General features: G+C 40.2%; 1 protein-coding gene across 3 annotated transcripts in view; it reads right to left on the minus strand.

The window, feature by feature from the left end:
- Window positions 1–21119, minus strand: part of LOC150088195 (ankyrin repeat domain-containing protein 17-like) — a 1023061-nt gene that overhangs the window by 421559 nt on the left and 580383 nt on the right. For all 3 annotated transcript variants that reach the window (XM_090369376.1, XM_090369375.1, XM_090369377.1), the window contains exon 25: window positions 36–209. In XM_090369376.1, the coding sequence (XP_090225502.1) occupies window positions 36–209 (174 nt within the window). The remainder of the gene's footprint in view (window positions 1–35; window positions 210–21119) is intronic.

Raw genomic sequence — 21119 nt, forward strand, 5'->3', positions numbered from 1 at the left:
TAATGCTTTCTCCCTTCTTTAAATAAACTTCCTACCTCCGAACAACTTCCTTCCAACCTTCTTCTCGCTTTTGTCCCTTCTTTGGCGAGTTGCTGCTGGTTAAGGGTGATTTAAGAGCATGAGAAAAATTAGGACCTGGAGGACTTCGTAATCCTGCTGATAAAGCCATTTCTGTGGGTAGTTCTAATGCTAATTCACCAAGTGCATCACTAGAATAAATTGAAAATTTGATCAATGGATATTAAACCTATCTACAAATTAAGTGCTTGGAAGTTTCTTTTAAATTTAGGAAGACTATTTGTTCAGAGTTTCAGTGCACTGTTATGCATGTGTGGGAGAAGTGGCCAAAGGCTTCTCTTGATTTTACAATTGTGAGAAATCACTATGTATAACATTGCACTGACAAACAACACAGAGAGAGAGAGGGAGAGAGAGTTTCTTTTTAATTTTATGTTGATAGTCTAATCTTAAAACTCATACATTCTGTGAAAATACAGGGTGTCTCAAAAATATTGGTACAAACATTTAGGGGAGGTAGGTAACATCCAAAGGAATGTGAATCGCATAGGTACCTGTAACCGGAAACGTCACGGGAAAGTAGTAGCAGAGGCACAAGAAGCAGAAATGACACAAGACAGTAATTAGTAGCAAACATTTACTTGACATAATATTAACAATGGAGTACGAGATGGATGCATTTCATGATGGTACAACAGATGCTCGAAGGTTCCACCATGAGACGTGATGCATGCGTAACACCGACGCAGCATGGATTGGCGGACACGGTCAAACACACCTGGAGTTTCTTTGACAGCAGCAGCAGCGCAGACGAGTCTTGCCACGAGATCCATTTCCGTCTCCACAGGTGATTCATACACAATAGATTTGAGGGCCCCCACAGAAAGAAATCAAGGCTCGATAAATCAGGTGAGGGTGGGGCCAGGCAACGGGTCCACCATGGCCAATCCATCGACGCCCAAAACGCCTGTTCAAATGGTCACGAACACACCTTCCATAATGGGCAGGCGCCACGTCATGTTGAAACCAAATGTTGCGTCTTACATTTGCTGGAACATCGTCAAGTAACCCTGGTAGAACTTGTTCAAGAAAGATCTGATATTTAGCGGAGTTCATGTGGAATGGTAACAGATATGGGCCGACTAAGCAGTCACTGACCATACCTGCCCAAATATTTACTGCGAAGCAATGTTGTGCCGCATGGGGGCGCACACCATGTGGGTTGTCGTGAGCCCACACATGAGCATTGTGCTGATTGAATAAGCCTTCCTAAGTGAAATAAGCCTCATCCGTGAACAAAACAAAATTCGTCTTGAACATTTTCTTGGAGAAACCACTGCGAAAAAGCCACACGTGCAGGATGATCTTGGGGGAGCAGTAACTGAACCCTTTGGAGATGAAAGAGTGTACGGAATCGTCGTGCCAGACACTCTGTACACTGCAACAAGACAATCCTAAGGCAGAGGCGATGGCATGTGTGCTGGTAGTAGGATTATTCTGGACAGCATTCAACACACTTTCTTCCATGGCGGGAGTTCGCGTCAAATGTGGTCTGCCCACACTACTCCTGTTACCTCTAAATGATCCATAATCGCACAAAATTTGATGCACACGCGCAAACAAACGGTGGTCCGGTACATGTCTGTCTGGGAAGCGTTCTCCATAAATTCGTTGAGCAGCTCGTCCATTGCCCTCTGCTAATCCATACACTAGGTGCATGTCTGCCAGCTCACAGTTCGTATATATCAATGCATGCTCTTCGTACAGTGACTACCGTACCGTCTACCGACTTACAGTGACGTTTCCGGTTATGGGTTCCTATGTGATTCACAGTCCTTTAGATGTTACCTACCTCCCCTAAACATTTGTACCAATATTTTTGAGACACCCTGTATATACTGTCATTCCACTAATATGAATAGATGCCACTGATTCTCCTTTCACAAAAAGAAAAAAAAAAGCATAGGAAGAGTATAACTGATGATTGGCCGGTAATTACTTTGTTAACTTAACAACATATAGCAATTTGAATCATAAAAATCTTTTACACAGAACTTTCAACTAAATGAATAAGTGAACAATGAATTTATGGATGCAATGGAGAAATAAAAGATGTCATCATAAAATTGAAACAAAAAAAAAAAAAAATTTTTTTTTTGTTTGAAAAATTATGATTAAATAATATTCAAAAATCTTTCCATTCCTTGATTGGTGGTGTGTAAATAATCTCTACAAATATACAAAGCATATAAAAAAGACAAAAATTTTGAAATAAAAATAAATCTCTCTATATAAATCTCTCTAAATAAATCTAAATGATTGATAATTATGAAACCAGGTTCAACATAGCAGCTTATATTTAAGTATCAATATGCCTCCAGTGTAGTTTTCAATTTTGACTAGCATACTGATTATTTCTTAATTAAAAATATATATTTGTAAAAAAATATCCATAAACAATCTGTTTATACAAAATTGTGAATGTTGTATGCACATGCATGGGCTATTTTCTAAGAGAATTTTTGAATTGATACAGTTGGATTGATACTTTTATTGATAAATGCTTATTATTATTTTCCATATGGTGCAAGGAAGTCTGAGGCTTATGCTGCACTAGCCAGGAAAAAAAAAAAAAAAAAAAATTTCTGAATTACCCTGAGAGAGAGAGAGAAGTAGAAGGGAATCACCAAGAAAAGGATGTTTCTTTGTTTGTTTGTTTGGTTTTTAGAAGCATTAGCAACTAAGGCCATGTTGCTCTGGGGATATGCGGTGGTCATTCCCTGACCTTTCCGCATCCTCCGTATTTGGTGGTCACGGGCTCGAACCCCGGTCTAATCAAGAAGTGTGTGCTACGCACTGCTGCTCCTGCCCACCTGGCAATGGAGGTGCCTCCAAGAAAAGGAAGAATGATGATATCCAGCTCAGGACCCTGGGTGTGCCAAGCCCATACTCACCAGATGTGAGCCCCTGGGAATGATGTGAGTATATAGTATCAGAATAAAGGATAGAATTATAAATGTACTATTCAACAACAACACTGGTGAAAACTATCCCAGTCAAATATGATGGATAGATTTACCTGAATATATGTATGCATATACACTAAGTTTGCCTTTCATTAGCAAACCTATCTTGTGTAAAAATGAACTCTGAACAAACTCTGTGATGCTGGTGAAAACTCGAAGTCGGGAACATCCAATATAACATTGTAGTTTGTACATGCGGCAATTAGTTTCTGAAAGCATGCAAGGAAAAATGGGTAGGTGTCAAGATCTCAACTTCAAACATGTAATGATTATGGGAGCAAGATTTGCAGGTGCCAGTATCTCAGCAACAGCCAACATGATTTAGTACTGTTCTGTGGTGTGGAGTCTACTGTGACTAGTTCAAATTCTATAGTCACAGGAGAGTTGAACTTGTGCATCCATGTGTGTCCAAAGCCTGTGGCAAGCTTTGTGTGTCTCATTTCACAATGCAGCGGCGATGCAACACAGTGGCCCAGCTAACCATCAAGTAAAACATTGAAAAAGGAAGACCAATATCCACATGGACTATATGCTGGATGTTAGCTTGTGTATAGACTATGGAAGTTGATGGCTATCACTGGAACCATGTTCACTGCAACTGCAACTGCAAGGCACACTGCACTTTGAATTGACACATCAGCACCAAAACTGGACCACTGACATGTGGAAACTGTTCTGATGAATCCTGTTTTCAACTCTATCACACTGATGTGTATATTTGCATTTGGAGAAAACAGCATTAGGCCCTGGAATGTGGATGCACTGTTAGTATTCAGGATTTGGTTGAGTTATTTTTGTTGTTATGGGAGTTTCTGGAGCAAGGGCTACTTTGACCATATTGCACCTCGGTGGCGTTATCATTTGGCAACTGTTTTCATGGCATGCCCTGAACCCTCTCATCACAGTTAATCAGCAACTCAGTGGGAATGCTTACCTATCTATCATTGCATGCCAGAAGGTGGCTAACTGGTTTTGGGAACAAAATAATGAACTGTCCATCCTCCCATGGCTGCTGAACTCACCTGATCTTAAGCGATGCATGTATGGGGACTACTGGAAAAGGACATTCGACTGTCCACCTGGCAATGTGCAGGCACTTACACAAACACCCTGCAGCACCTGCAGTCCATGTCAAGATGTGTACAGGTTGTATTATGGGCAAAAGGTGGCGCACAAGGTATTAGGTAGGGGTCACTAATGCAAAGCCAGCAACCCAGTGTAAATTGGGCACATGACTATCTTGACACGTTTAGCATGTCAAGATGGTCAGTGAAGTAGAATGTCCAATAACATGCCTGTTACCACCCAATGTAGGAAATTTATGATGGCATAAAAATGTGTGCAAATGTTAGTAAGAAAAAAAAAGTGAATGACCATATAAGAGTGCAATGTTTTTATAACACATAAGGCGATAATGTACAGCTGATGGCCTTTGAGAAAGGTGAGATCACTAGGTTGTCAGAAGCAGGATCAACATGGCAAATTGCCATTTGTTTGGGTTATGCCCAAACAGTCGAATGCTGTTCACAACAATGGTTACAGGAATGTAAGCAGACAAATCATTAGGGCAGGAAGGCTGATGATCTTAGCAATAGCAAACTGTCACAATCAGCATTGTGACATTTTCAACACTGATATGCCCATCTTGTCTGGGCATGATTAGACAAATATGAGCAGGTGGCTACAATTTCAATTTGAGGGGGGGGGGGGAAGAGAGTGCTTCTTGGGAACAAGAATTGTATCATACAAGACTGCCAAATGGTAGTCCCTGCTTCCCCCAAAGGCCAGTGATTGGTCCCATCCCTACCACTTGGAGGCAGGTCTTTGTCTACTATCCACTTGTGGGGCTGCATCTTGTTGCCCAAGGCATGGAATGAGGGCAGTACCTTGAGAATTAGTTTTGAATGGAGAAGGGCAGACAGTCAACACATTGGATGGGAAAAGATACAGAAGAGAAGGCAGAAGCCATCAACAGGAATTCATAGTGTCTATAATGCACTTGGTGTATAGAAATCTTTTGGGAATGCAGGTATCTTTATATGCTCCAAGACAAGTGTATTGCCTTCAGTTGCACGCATGCACCACACACATACACACCCTTGAGAGCTGTGGTGTGGTATTGTGATACCTGGAAGACTGTGAAAGTTCTACGACTTTAGTATCAGTTTTGGAACCATCTGAGTATGGAGATGTAATTTGGCTATTGGAAATTGACGGCACAATGTGGCTGACAGAGAATGTCTTTGAGACTGGATGGTTTATCCTATGTAAGGAGTTCACATTCTGGTGATCACATTTTGGAAGAGCTCGTTCCAAAGGTTTTGGGGGTGGGGAGAATTATGGTGGGATTGAATTATTGTCAAATTAAAAGACAATATTATTTTTGGGGATTTCTTTAAGATTTGTACATCAAGGTTGACTGACATGTGGACATCTTGGTAATATTCTTACATGATACAAATATTGTCAAACATATTGAGTCGATTCGCATGAATTTTATTTTGCTTGCATACTTTTAGTATTAATTGATGCATCCTAGTTGATAGTTTTGCAATACCAGCTGAATACCAACTGGCAATGCTTGTTATTTCAAAAGTGGATATCATTATACATAAATCTTTATTGCATAAAAAGATAAGTACAACAAACCTTCCCAGAATGATGCTAAGGGTTTAACATAATATGTTACATACATAACTATGAAACCACATAAGCAGACAAAAATTAAAAAGAAAGGATGTGGATAGAAAACTGAATTGGTAAAAGAATTGAAATTACTCTGCACAGCAATGAGGTTTCATCTCAGGATGTAGCTGCAAATAACTTCATCTTGTGTGGATGAGTGGGATTCCTGGTATACATGTTTAAAAGGAAATTCAGATCATAGAAGAATATAACTGTGCATTACAGTTGTAACAGCATGAGGATTGAACTGTGATAAATATCACAACTGGTCAAACTAAAAGAAACAGTTTCAGACACTCAGGTAGGCTGAGGTGGCTTTGATCACTGATCACAACAGTTAATGGAAAAATGTGATAAAGAAAAGTTGCAGCCTAAACCAAGACACCAAGAGACAATAAGAACATCAGTCTGCTGTGTCTGCAAAGAGGATGGGGATCCTATGCAATGGTGGAAAATATACAGAAGTTGCAGCCCAACTGGTGAATTCTCTTCATATTTGTGCCAGTAGAAATCTGTTGGAAAGCTGAAGTTGTTGTTTTGTGCCAAAAAAAAAAAATTGAGAATCATAGGGAGGTTGTTGTTATTCGGTTTTTAGGAGCTGATGATGATGATGATTTTGATTTTATTGGCGCAAAAATGACTAAGGTTATACTGCGCCAAGAAAATATTAAAATATCAACAAAGATAAATTCTGGTAAACTTTAAAAAGGCTACCTCGTCAAATTGTTATTTATATATATATATAAGGCAGTATAAGTTTAAAAGTAAATGATCCAATTTATATATGTGTATATATTTTAATGGCTTGTAAAAACTTAAAAACTGCTGACACGTGGTCGTTGTCTGATAAAATCTGACTGAGTGTATAAGGCTCAGTCGGATGAGTAAAAGCGGTAAAATATATTGCGAACATGGGTAAAATTAACGCAATCTATTAAAATATGCTTTATTGATAAAATGGTGTCACAAGACTCACACATAGGAGGGTCATCTACCCTCAGCAGAAATGAATGTGCCAGATGACTGTGTCCTATGTGGAGTCGAGCAAGAACAACTTCCTCGCTCTGATTCCTGCGCAGACTGGACTGCCAAGTTTCTATTACAGGCTTTATTTGATATAATTTATTTGTTCTCTCTCTATGCCATAGTTCTTGCCATTGGGAATCTATCTTGTTGAGTATTATTTGCCTGTAGTCTGTATATGGGAATGACAGGCAATGATTATTAGTTGGAGCTGCTGATTTGGCTGCAATGTCAGCCAAATCATTTCCCCTTATCCCAATGTGGCTAGGAATCCAGCAGAAGCAGATATCAAACTTGTATTCATGAAGAGAATGTATCTTCTGCTGAACCCGACAGAGAACTGGATGAGAGTTGTGTCTCAAAGATAATAAAGTCTGTAATAACACTCAAAGAATCAGAATATATTATTGACCTCTGGCATTGACAAGTTCGAATGTGATCCAAGGCAAACTCTATAGCATGCAGCTCTGCAGTGTATATGCTGGATTCAGGAAGAATCTGCTGAGATATTATAGTTTCCGGAAAGGCAACAGCAGATCCTACGCTCGAATCAGACTTCGAGCCGTCTGTGTAAACGAGCAGGAAGTCGGAGTGCAGAATAGAGCCGCTGGTAGACAGATGATGGAGTCTCAGACTTTGCCCATTTCTTAAGGGAAAAGTCACACAATGGGGTATGAGCATGCTAGGGTGGAAGAGTTTCTTTTGGTTTTTGTGCAACCTTGTCTACCATGATGTTAAACTCTCTGAGTAGCTCTTGGACACGAATACCAAAAGGTCGGTTGGCAGTCTGACGGATATTGTACAGGTTTTCCCAACGTGGCTCAAAAACGGATGTCCAGGCAGGGATTTCAACTTTAAAGCATAGTCTAAAGACAACTGCTTACGTCGAAGGGATAACGGTGGTTCATTTACTTCGACGTATAAGCTCTGGACGGGAGATGTTCGAAATGCTCCAGTAGCGATACGGATAGCCTGAAGGTGGACAGGGTCCAGCCATCGAAGGACACTATCTCTGGCTGAGAAGTATACCTGGGACCTGTAATCTAATTTGGATCGTACAAGTGCACGATAAATATGTAGTAGGGTGCACCTGCCTGCTCCCCAACGCGTAGAGGAGAAAGAGCGAAGAATATTTAGTCCCCGCGTGCATTTTGTACGAAGTTGACGAATATGTTCTAGAAAGGTCAACTTTTTAATAAACAAAAGTCCCAAAAATTTTGTGTCTGACACTACTGGAATAACATTTTGTCCGAGCCTTAATTCAGGTTCAGGATGAAGATTACGCTTACAAACGGTCTTCTCCGGCGAGAACCTGAAGCCATTGGCAAGTGGCCAGGAATTAACGCGATTGATGGCTTGTTGCAGTTGTCTTTCAATAACCCTCATGTTGCATGACTGACAAAATATGCTAAAGTCATCAACATAGAGGGCACTGTTTACAGTTGGAGGAAGTTGTTCTGTGATGGAATTTACTTTGATGGCGAAAAGCGTGACACTTAATACTGATCCTTGTGGTACTCCCTCTTCTTGGCAGAAGGGACGAGAGAGTGAGGATCCCACACAAACTTGGAAAAATCGATTGGCTAAAAAGTTTCTAATAAAAATGGGGAGATGCCCTCTACGACCAAGGCTATGCAAATCTTTTAAGATACCAAATCTCCAAGTTGTGTCATACACTTTCTCCATGTCAAAGAACACTGACACCAAGTGTTCGCATTTTAGGAAAGCATCCCGGATGGATGTTGCCAGTCTAATTAAGTGATCACGAGTTGATGTGTTTTTTCGGAAGCCGCACTGGATGCTGGAGAGAAGATCATTTGATTCTAAATACCACATTAAACGAAAATTAACCATTCTCTCCAGGATTTTGCACAGACAGCTCGTCAGAGCTATAGGACGGTAATTAGTAGTGAGTTTAGAATCCTTTCCTGGCTTTGCAAAGGCAAGCACAAGTGCCATGCACCAGAAATCAGGAAATTGCTCTTTTATATAGATCCTGCTTGTTCTGTTATACAGAACAAGCAGGCGATCCACGGATGCAGGTGACAGATGTTTAAGCATTTCATAATGGATGGCATCTGGTCCAACAGCACTTGCCTTGGAATGGTAGAGAGCTCGTTTTAGTTCCTGCCGAGTGAAAGGTATGTTGTAGGGAAAAAAGCCTTTCAATTTTAAATTTAGTGCCTCCTTTTCTGTTTTATGTTTCAGGACCAGGAACTCTGGGGAATAGGATGATATCCCAGAGATGTTTGAGAAAGTTTCCCCAAGAGTATTGGCTATTGCAGTGGGCTCTGCAATAGTGCATCCATTATAGTCTAGGATCGATGAAGGGTGGGATGTATATTTTCCCTTCATTTTTAGGATTTTATCCCAGACTACCTTAGAGTAGACTGGTTAATAGATGATGTAAAATGGATCCATGATTCCTTTTGACTCTCACGGCAAATGTAGCATGCTTTGGCTCATGCACGCTTGAAGGCTATTAGATTAACAGTGGTAGGATATCGGCGGAATATCCCCCACCCTTTGTTTTGAGACTTTTTTGCTGCTGTGCGTTGTGAATTCCACCATGGTTTGGGAAATGGTGGAAACCGGACAGATGTTTTTGGGATAGCATTCGCAGCTGCTTGGACAATAATTTCTGTGATGTACGTTACTGCATCATTGATAGGCTCCTGACTGACTGTATTGAGGTCAAAATTTGCCTGATGTTGGAAGGCGGCCAGTCAGCCTGATCAAGCTTCCACCGTGGTAACCAGAACGCAGTCTTTTTACAGAGTTAGGCGACCCCATCAACCCCTCTAATCCTTTCTGGATAAAGAAGGGTGACATCTTTCCAATTGACAGCTCTCCGGTGGAATGGAGAATTAGGAAAAGCAGTGTCACTGATGGTGGTAGTGTATCCTCAGTCCTGGCTCTTTTTGCAGAGGTGTTTTCTATGTCATGATCTCGGTTAGGTAGGAGCCTTGTTGGGGCCCCAGAAGAAGAAGGATTTAAATTACTCATAGGAGTAAGATAAAAATTTCCGATGCCCTAAGTACCTCACCCACCACGGAGCCCTACGAGGGGACGCCCACTCGTGAACTAGCAGGTACTGCGTACACGAATGGGATGCCAAATTAGCTTAGAGGCATCATACCCACATTTCCAATAAGCCTTGATCCCGTCCCAGAACCAAAGGGAGGGAGACTTATAGGAATGCAGTTGACCCTAGAAGTAAGAACCACCCGCCGATTGATCCCAGTCGGGCTGGTCCGGGACCACCCATCTTGTCGAAGCATGGGCCAAAGTGGTGTATTAAGGCTGGGCCCCTCAACCACCAGGATCCCCCTTTCCGAATTCCACGGGTCGCAGCACATGGCTGCACACGCTGGATTCCAAAGATGTAACCCTGGAAACAAAGGTATGGGTGTTAGATCCCAGTGATGCTAGTCTGGAAGTCCATCAGAGTCACTGGGAGGTCCCCCTCACTATGTACAGGTGCCCACGTCGAGGGGGTTTTTAGGAGAATTAGCAACTAAGGCCATATTGCTCCGGGGATATGCAGTGGTCATTCCCTGACTTTTCTGCATCCTCTGTATTTGTTGGTCACGGGCTCGAACCTCGGTCTAATCAAGAAGTGTGTGCAACGCACTGCTGCTCCCGCCCACCTGGCTACGGAGATGCCAATCATAGGGAGGGTGGAGAGATATACCAGGCAGAGAGCTCCCATATGTTAGGGTCACTAATGACTCCTGTGGGGCATTCTGTTTGTGAATACTAATCATTGTTCTTCAATTAGCTTTGGGAGCCAAATCAGCCCACTGATTGTGATTTTGTAGTCTGCATATTTTATGGTAGCATAAGTTTAGCTGTTTTCCCATGAGAGAGGCCAGAACTCTGCAGCAAAGATCAGCTTTAGGGTGGTTAGGGTTGACAATGGCCACATCTCTGCCCAGTACAGTATAGCTGTATAAATTTTAGTGCATATTTAGTTTGTACAAGGTTGCCGCTGTTGACATGGAGCTGTTTCTTGATGAGCCACAAACAACAGTTCATTCTTCATTGGAGAAAGTAAATTTATTGAATAAACTGTAATTTAGTAGCAAAGATGATTCCAAGGTCAGTATGAATATTTACATTCCTGATGGCACATTCTCCAGGAATGTAAATAGTCATACTGACCTTGGAATTATGATGTCAGGATGGCCTGTTACAAATGGAATTTTTGGCTGAGAATAAGTGACAGACAGAACACTACATTGAGGACACTTGCATATATGACATGCTGAATGGTTTTGAGCTTGGCTGTCGTTACAAGTTTCCACTTCATAAGATGGCTTGTAAGGAACATAATCAGTCCCATGAAAACTGTAGTATTCTTTAAGCCTATTTAAGCACAGGGGCTCACATCTGGTGAGTATGGGCTTGGCACACCCAGGGTCCCGAGCTGGATATCATCATTCTTCTCTTTCTTGGCGATTCCCTCCTACTTTTGACTCTCTCTCTCTCTCTCAGTCAGGGTAACTCAGGAATTTTTTTTTTTGCTGCTGCAATATGAGCCTCAGGCTTCCTTGCACCATACAGATAATAATAATAATAATAGGAGTGATGACCTGCTCATGGCATTGAAGGCAGCCTAAATGTGAAGGAAAGTAACTACAAGCTCATATCTTTCACAATATGCTGCACAAAGCTCTGTTAGTTGTAACCAAGTAAGTGATGGATGATTTTTCACCAATTGCATAGCAAACTTGTGGATATTTATGTTCCGCGATTTGAGACAGCACCTTTCTTGAAAAATTTCAGTAGACTGGAAAAGGCTTGAATGAACAATAATTCCAGATAGATAAGGAACAGTGTGTTCCCAATAACTACGGAATATCAATGTAAGTTCATCCAGAATGAAGGGCTCAAACATTTAATTATGAATGAGGTAATTCACTGTTTTGGGAGTTCCTGCCATATAATTCTGGTTGTGTTAAAGAGTGGTGGTGAGCTATACAGAGGAAGGTTATCAGGATGTAGTAATCCAGAAAACCAAGCAATGAAATCTATTCAGCACTCATAATTATTGAGAGAAAACTGGATATCAAATTATGAAATACAGTCAGTAGTCCATAAGATGGAAGATATTTAGAAGACCATGCCAAATATGATCAAAAGCCTTAAAAATGATAAGACAAAAAGCTTGAGGGCAACAAAACTTTTCCAACGAATCTGTCCATCGATGGGTGAGTAACATCTGCAAATATATCACAAGTGGATCGACACAGAGTAGCCACATTGGCGATTATTGATCAGATGGAAGCTTTCAAGGTACTGAGAGCATCCCATGTTGTACAGACATTTATCTGGATACAGGAATTTTGTTGAAGTAATTTTACTTAGTTTTCTTTTATTAGGAAAATTGAAGTTTGGCCTCTGTGGAAGTGTAATGAGCCCACAAGTTTGCAGGAATTATGTTATGTTATTTGGTTTTTAGGAGCATTAGCAACTAGGGCCATATTGCTCCAGGAATATGTGGTGGTCAATTCCCTGACCTTTCCACATCCTCCGTATTTGGTGGTGGTGACGGGCTTGAACCCCGGCCTAATCAAGAAGTGTGTGCGACGCACTGCTGCTCCTTTCCACATGGCTCTGGAGGCGCCATTTGCAGGAATTCTGCAAGGGAAAGAATACTGATGTGTCAGCCTCGACTACACAGATAAGCAGAAGATATCAATGGAATGTGAAGGTCTAACTTATTATTCAGCAGCAACCTCATGTTTTTGAAAGCAATTGCAAGGTTTCATTTCTTGGTATAGTTTTCTGAGAGGTGGAAGCTTTCAGGGGGAGTTGCTATTCTGGCAGATATTTAAGATATGCTATTCTCAAATTTCATATTAGAGTACCTTCAGACTGTCTGAGCAGCAACTGATAATATTCAGGCTTGTTATGTAGTAGGGACACTGTGATTTCATGTAAGGCTGTAATCAACTCCTGCTGGATGCGAGCGGTTGTGAGCAGTCAAGCTCATGGAGTGTGCAGATAATATAGGATGAGCTGAAAGGTGGTCAGAGGATTAATGTCTTTCTCAAAGAAACGGTGGATGATGATTTTAAATGGCCAGGATTGAGATTTCCTATCATATCAAGACTGTCATAGACCTACAATCCAGTAGGATGCAAAGTTGATACCCCTTCCCCTCTCTCTCTATTGTTTATGGAGCCCAATGAGAGCAGGACATTTTGTCTTCTAAAATTCTACGGGAGCACCAAAGTCAACTCTTGTTCATATCATTCCTCAATACAAATAAAGCAGAATATAGCAATTGGATCCCCACTTTGTTGCTGAAAGAACTGATGGGATATTTAATTTTTCATACAGTTAATTCTTAATTCATATGTTCTGAAATATGAATTCTCTATCAAGTATAATTACAGGGAAATGCAGTTTTCAATGTACTGGTAATACTTGTTCACTAAATTTCTGAATGAAAATTATATTTTCTACATTCACGATGATGGTTACATTTTCTACAAAATAATCTTGTTTTCTTGCATCATATGTTGGCACCTCCGTAGCCAGGTGGGCAGGAGCAGCAGTGCATAGCGCACGCTTCTTGATTAGACCGGCGATATGCAATGGAATGACCATTGCATATCGCCGAAGCAGTACGGCATTAGTTTCTAATGCTCCTAAAACCCAAATAACAACAACAATATGATATGCCTCCACTAATACTAATGCTAAAAGCAAATAAAAGTAGTTTTCTGTCAAAAGACAATCATGTTGGTCCAGGTAACATATCTATTCTGCACATCTAGTCAACAACTGTCTTTCCTCAATTTGAATCTATGCCCCCTCAGGTTCTTAGTCTGAGCAAGCGGAAGTATCCCATCAGCATTGAACCTGCTCAAACTATTCAAGGCCGTGTACATCTCAATCAGACCACTTCACAGGTGCCTAGTCTCTGGATGCTGAAACTTGCAGAACTTAAGCCTTTCTTCATAAGCACACCCCTTTGTTCCTTTCAACAATCTTGTTGACTGTCTCTGTACTCAATCTAGCAATTCTACATCCTTCCTAAAATGAGGTCCCCAGACCAGTACGCAGTACGCAAGGTGTAGCCTTGCATACTGCGTACGTAGCCTGACCATTGCCTAATACAAATGGATAATCACCTCCTTGTCTCTGCTAGCAAAGTTCCTATATATCATCGACAAAACTCCATGATCTACTCTGGCAGCATGCCAGCATTGCTCATAGAACTTAATATCTGACTGCACAATTACCCCAGGTCTTTTTCATTCTCCATCTCCCTGAGTATAGTACCATACAGTTGGTACATTTCTCTTGGGTTACTGCTACCCATATACAGTACCTTGCATTTGTCAATTGTTAAAACTGCAGTTGCCACTTCTCAGCACAACTGTTACATAACTAACTAGATCTCAGCCTAACTAGATCCTGTTACAGTAGCATACTGTCTTTAGTGTCATTAACAACCCTGCCAACCTTTGTATCATCTGCAAACGTGAACATTAAGTCTGATATACCTTCATCAAATATCACTGATAAATACACAAAACAACAATCAGCCCAGCACCGACCTCTGGGGGACTGCACTAATAACGTTAGTCGAAGTAAAGCAGTGTCATTTATTATCACTCTCTGCCATCTCCCACTATACCATCCCATTATCCATTGCAGAAACTTGCCCTTAATGCCATACCACTCCAATTTGGACAGCAGTCTTCCATGTGCAACAGTATCAAAATGCTTCCTAAGATTGAAGTATATGACATCAAAATTATTCATTGCATCCATTAGCAGAGGCATATGATGCAAGACAGCAAGCTTATGCAGCATCAGCCAAAAAAAAAAAAAAAAAAAACACGCTCCCATTTCACTCCTCTGTTCATTTCAAACACCTGTCCAGTTCAGCCTTAAATTTATTAAGGCTATCAACTTCCACAACAAATGATGGAAGTCTGTTCCACCAACCAACTACCAGCTGGCTAAAGGCAAACTTCCACACATCTATCCTACATCTGTCTTTCCTCAACTTGAATTTAAGCCCTCAGGTGATTATTCTGGGCAAGAGGAAGAATCCCATCAGTGCTGAGTATGCTCAAAACATTCAAGACTTTATATACCTCAATCAGATCCTCTCAAGTGCCTGGTGTCCAGACACTGTATTTTGCCAAACTTAAGCCTTTCTTCATCAGAACAACCCTTGGTTCCATTCACTAATCTTGTTGCCCTTCTCTGTACTCGTTCCAACAGCTCTAGATCCTTCTTAAATGAGGCCTCCAGACCTGTATACAGTACACAAGGTGTGGCCTGACCATTGCCTCATACAAGGGGATAATCACCTCCTTATCCCCACTACAAAAATTACTGTATATCATTGACAAGACACCATGAGCTACTCTTGCAGACTGTCTGCACTGCTCAGAAAACTTCATATCTGCCTGCACAATTACCCCCAGATCCTTTTCATTCTCTATCACTGTCAGTATAGTTCCACAGAGTTGATATGTTACTCTGGGGTTACTGCTTCCCGTATATAGTACTTTACATTTGTCAATGTTAAACTTCATTTGAAACCTCTCAGCCCAATCTGCTCAACTTTTCTAGATCCTGTTGCAGCAGAGTCTTGTCATTAGTGTCCTTAACAACCCTGCCAAACTTCGTACTGTTTGCAAACTTGGATGTTAAGTTTGACATACCATCATCAATATCATTTATAAATACAGAAAACAACAATTGACCCAACAGTGAACACTGAGGGACTCCACTAATAACTTCAGTCCACGATGAGCAGTGTCCATTGATTACCACTCTGTCTTCTCCCACTCAACCATCCCTTTATCCATAGCAGCAATTTGCCTCCAATGCACACTGCTAAAATTTGTTCAAGCAGTCTTCCATGTGCAAAAGTATCAAAAGCCTTTCTAAGATCCAAATATATGATACCAAAGTTATTCCCTGCATCCAGTCCCTTTGTGACCACATCATAGTTTCCAATCAAATTGGTCAGGCAAAACTTTCCCTTAACAAAACCATGCTGTGTCCGAGCTATAAATGAAGTCTTGTCTAGCTGATCCTGTGCTTCTTTAACCAGTGCCTCCATTAATTTCTCTGGAACAGATGTTAAACTAACAGGTCTATAATTACTTGTCACCCTTTGATCCTCCTTTGTGAATTGTGGTCACTTTGCATGCATCCAGTCCATGGGTACCTCCCAAGTCCAAAGAAGCTCTCATAATTAGGGATAAGGGTTTGCTTACTTCCTTTAATATAACTGGATAGATCCCATCCACCCTGGGTGCCTTTTTTATGTTTATCTTCAACAATTTCTCCTCCACTTTCCTCTCAGTTATTACAAAATCACTTAGCTCCCTGTTAGAGTTTAATAAACTTCTGGCATTCCTCTCCTTGAATTACTCCTCACGTGTGAATGTAGATGCAAAATACTCATTCAGTTTATCAGCTTCTTAAGCAAGATCTTCAGTCGAACCATCTATGTTAAGTGGACCAATCTAATTCATCCCATTCCTTCTAGAGTTTACATAAATAAAGAACTCTTTGCTGTTTTTCTTTGCATCCTTTGTCATAGATTTCTCATAATCTGCCTTTGCCTGCCTAACCTCCTTCGTAACTTGATTACAAACTAGCTTATATCTGCCGTAGGCTTCTGTATTGCTTGAAAATTTATATGCATCCTATGAATTTTTCTTCTCTTCCACGAGCCTCATTAATTCATCCACTTTGGCCTGAACCTTTAACAGTATTTCTTAGTTGGTATGAAAAGCCTAGCAGCCCCCAAGATTAATTCCTTGAAGGCTTCCCATTTAGAATTCACCATTAGTAACATTATCAATTGATCCCACTGTATAGAATTTAAAAACTGGCTGAGATCCCTGTAGTCACCTTCATGAAAGTAAAAACCCTTCCCTTTACCCTTGATTGGTGGTTACATCTCCAACATCAGTACAACTGTGATCAGTGTCTCTGCCAATGATTCCTTTATCTGCAAATTCTTAATGTATGAATATTCTGATAATCAGATCAAGAGTATTACTGCCTCTGGTTGCCTCCTTGAATATGTTGCTGTAGAAAAGAATCATCCAATAAATCCACAAAGTTCTTGCTAACGTGCAAGTGACCAACCCACAAGTTCCAGTCAATATCTGGAAGTTAAAATCACCCCATTACAAGACATTCTGGTTTACTGGCATACTATCTCTATGCAGAGCTGTTCGTTGTACTCATCAGAGGCCTATAACACACTCCTACTCTTATTTTCCTTTTCCTAGTGTTTATGTCTTACTAAACATACACAACCTTGCACTGTCCGCCCATGTCAACTGGATGCACTTCCTTAGATTTTGTGTTTCTTAACTGACAGTATAACCCCTCCTCCCTTCCTACCCTGTCTGTCCTTTCTGTACACATTGTACTCCCCAAATTCCAATTCTGCACTGGTTATATCTGTGTGACATCCCAATAATATCTGCCTTTGATGCCTTGATCAGCACTTCAAATTCATCACATTTGTTTACTATACTTCTAGCATTGGTGTACATGCAAGTATACATGCACCTGCTCTTACTCTTAGTTACTCTAACACAGCCCATGTATTTACTTGTTCTATTATGACTCCCAGCAGCTCTTAAAATCCCCAGCAACTTGCTTTCTTGGCTACTGCTCATTACAATAGAAGTAATGCAAGAATCACTTTCACCTCTACCTGCGGCTACTGCTAATCTTTTAGTCTGTGAACCCCCCAAGCTAGTAGTTTTCCGACCCACCTAACACTGCCACAATTGCATCAGCAAATTTTCTTGCACCCTTTCTATTTAATTGTAACCCATCCCTGTAGAAGCAGTTTCTCCTGTTAACAGAGACCACACTGAAAAAAATCCTACCCCATGAGTCTTGCATAATCGCTCCAGGGACGATGATTGACAGGGGTCTCATCACATTCTCCCTTCTATCATGTCTGGGCAGTATTGCAGACACTTTCAAATTAACACTAACTCGCGACTTTTTTTCAGCATTGACCTGTATTTGTTAAGTAAATCTGCAGATCTCTTACTCTTTAGATCATTAGTGCCAATGTGTACAATAATATCAGCTTTTGTGCCCTTAAAAGATGATATCTACCCTACAATGTCATCAACTTTTTCCTCTGACAGACATGCTCTTGTTCAGTTCTGCCTATCCTTTTGCATGATATATTCCCTGTCTCCCCGACAATAGTCACAAACAGTAACTACTTTACTGATTGACTGATCAAGTCATCCAGGAAATAACTAATTTACTGGATGACTGTTTTCTGCAGCATGTTAGAGAGGCAACAAGAAGAAACAATACTGTTGATCTGGTTATCAGCAGCGATTCTTCATGCATTAAGAACCTGCAGGTAAAACACCCACTGGGTGGCAGGGATCGCAGTGTACAAACATGGAATTTAATTAAAACACATAATTACTATCAAGTGTAAAGGGGAAAGCCGTTGCTTTCATAATGGTGACTACAGTGGTCTTGGAAAGTTTGTAAATTCTATGCAGTGGGACCAACTGATGATGTAGTCAACAGCAAATTCTAAATGGAAAGCATTCAGAGAAGTAATCATAAAAGCTACTAGGCTTTTCATACCAACAAGGAAATACTGTTTAGGGCTTAGACATAAACAGATGTCAGAAAAATTAACAAGACTTGTGACTAAGAAGAAAAATGCAAGGGATGCATATAAATTATATGGTGACATAGAAGCTTATGGTGTGTGTGTGTGTGTGTGTGTGTAATCTGTAATCAAGTTTCAAGGGAGGTTAGACAAGCTAAGGCAGATTATGAAAAGTCTCTGGCAAGGAATGGCAAAAAATGCAGCAAAGAATTCGTTACTTATATTAACACTAACTAGACTTCACGTTCGAAGGTTTAACTGTTGATTATCCAGCACATGTTGCTGACAAACTGAATTATCAAACATTTTGAATCTACATTTATGCAAGAAGAGTTCCTTAAGAAGGGGAATGACAGTTCATCAAATTCTAAGAGGACAGTAATCTATTTTGTAATAAATTAGTGGAAAGTGGAAGAGAAGATTTTGAAGCTCAACATAAAAAAGGTGACTGGGATGGATGGAATGTATTCAATTATATTACAGGAGGAAGCAGAGGAGGTGAGGATTTTATCTTTGGATTCAGGAGAGGTCCCCATGAACTGGAGATGTGCAAATCTATCTGCAATTCACAAAGGACGATTAAACAGTGACATGAATAATTACAGACCTTTTAGCTTAACTTCTGTTCCAAGGAAAATGAAGGGGTCTCTGGTTAAAGAAATAAGTCAGATTCATCTACACAGGAAAGCACTTATATTGCAGTCACAGCATAGATATTATAATGTGGTAACAAAGGAACTGTATGCAAAAAGTAATTTTGATATCGTACACTTGGTTTTCAGGAATGCTTTTGATAATATTTTGATTGGAGCAGGTTGGCATTAAGGCCAAGCTACTGCTATGAATAAAGGAATGGTTGAGTGGGACACAACAAAGTGGTTATTAATGGACACTGCTCTTCATGGAATAATGTTATTAGTGGAGTCTCCCAGAGTTCAGTGCTGGGCCAATTTTTGTTTTCCATATTTATTAATTATATTGATGAAGGTATCTCAGGCTTAATATCTTAGTTTGCAGATGATACGAAGGTTGGCAGGAGGGTTAATTGACAGTATTATGACATTATGGCCGTACATAGTATGGCCAGTCTATATTGTGCTTTTGTTGATTATTGAGGAGCAAAATATTTTCAATGGCAAGCTTAATGGCAGGTAACTCAGCAGTATAAATGCTGCATTCAGCTGGAAACAGTAACATTCTGGGGAACTGCAGTTGTTCCTACTTCATTGCTCAACTGTTAAAGTGAGAATAATTTTCAGTGTGAGCAGTATATAGTTGTGTGACGTTCATATCTGCTAGAATAGCTTTTCTCCATTGCTGAAAGTAATTCATCAGAAGAAATTGTGGAAGTAATTCTCAGGGTTCTGGATAGGTGAAGTTCTATGAGGATTTTATGAAAGTGACTTCCAGCATTCTGTTAAGATCTGTTATGTTAACAGTGCCAACAACCTATTTGCTCTGGGGTTGTTTCTATAGTGGGATGGTTGGGCAGGGTTTTAATTTTACTTGGGTAGCTGAGGAATAACATCTTCCTTCTGATACTGAGTGGAGGCTCATAGGCCTCAAGATATAGACTTTGAATTTGCAAAGTTCTGTATGCACCTAGGGCAAGCCTAGGAATACAGTGCTGGATAGGGGTGATATGTGCCTCTGCTACTCTCGCTAGCAGAGCCATGCATAAGTGCTCCACCAGCTACATGAGATCTCATTAGGGACCTATATAAGTACAGCATGGTATAATCTGCATCCCACATTGTACTAGAAAAAACTCAGAGTATATTCATTTTCTTAATGCAAGTAGGCTGTACATGCTTAATATGGAAGTTTATCTTGATATTAAAAATTAGACCTAACAAATGAATACTGTTCACATTTGGAAGAGGATTGTTGGCTAAGTGTAGCTCAGGTTCAGGATACATCCTACACTTGTAGAAATGTATAGCCATAGATTTCTGGTTAGATAGTTTGTATCGATTTTGCATCATCCATTGGTCAATGTTATTTATTGAGATTTGTAGAGGCCTCATAATATAATTCATATTCAGGGAATAACAGGATATAGTAATATCATTGTCCTATTAGTATGAACTGACACTGGAATATTTTCATTTCCATTGCTAATAAAGTGGACCTGAGAACAGAGCCTTCTAAAACTCCTTCTATGTAGGTTTGTGAGAAAATCTGCTGGTAGAAAACTCTGAAGGACCTCTGTTGAAGAATGTTGAACAAAATATAGCAAATGTCTCTCAGATCAACACAATAGAGATCTCTTAATGCCACAGCACTACGTGGCATCAAAGACTTTCTCTTTATCAATGCATACCACAACTAGATGCTGATATCTGATAAATGCATTTCTGATATTTGATTTGGCCTTTACCATGAGATCTAAGAATGATATATTTTTCTGAAAGCCAAACTGATGGTTATTGATAATGTTTTGGGAATCAAGATACCAGGTTAATCAATGGTGTATAATTTTTTTAAGGGATTTCACCCGAGCAGCTGAAAAGGCTAGGTTATGAGGAAATTGATTAACTTTTCCTGGTTTGGGAAATACATAAGAATGACATAAGGTACTGGGGAATATATATGGTCAGAAAATATCCAATTTAAAAAGGTTAACAGTGCAGATAAAGATTTTTGATCTAGATGTTGGAGCATTATATAGTAAATCCCATCAGTGCCAGCAACACTATTCCTTGAGG

Source organism: Mastigoproctus giganteus, chromosome 3 (genome assembly GCF_048544385.1).
Source record: "Mastigoproctus giganteus isolate SK-2022 chromosome 3, ASM4854438v1, whole genome shotgun sequence".
NCBI classification, from domain to species: Eukaryota; Metazoa; Arthropoda; class Arachnida; order Uropygi; family Thelyphonidae; genus Mastigoproctus; species Mastigoproctus giganteus.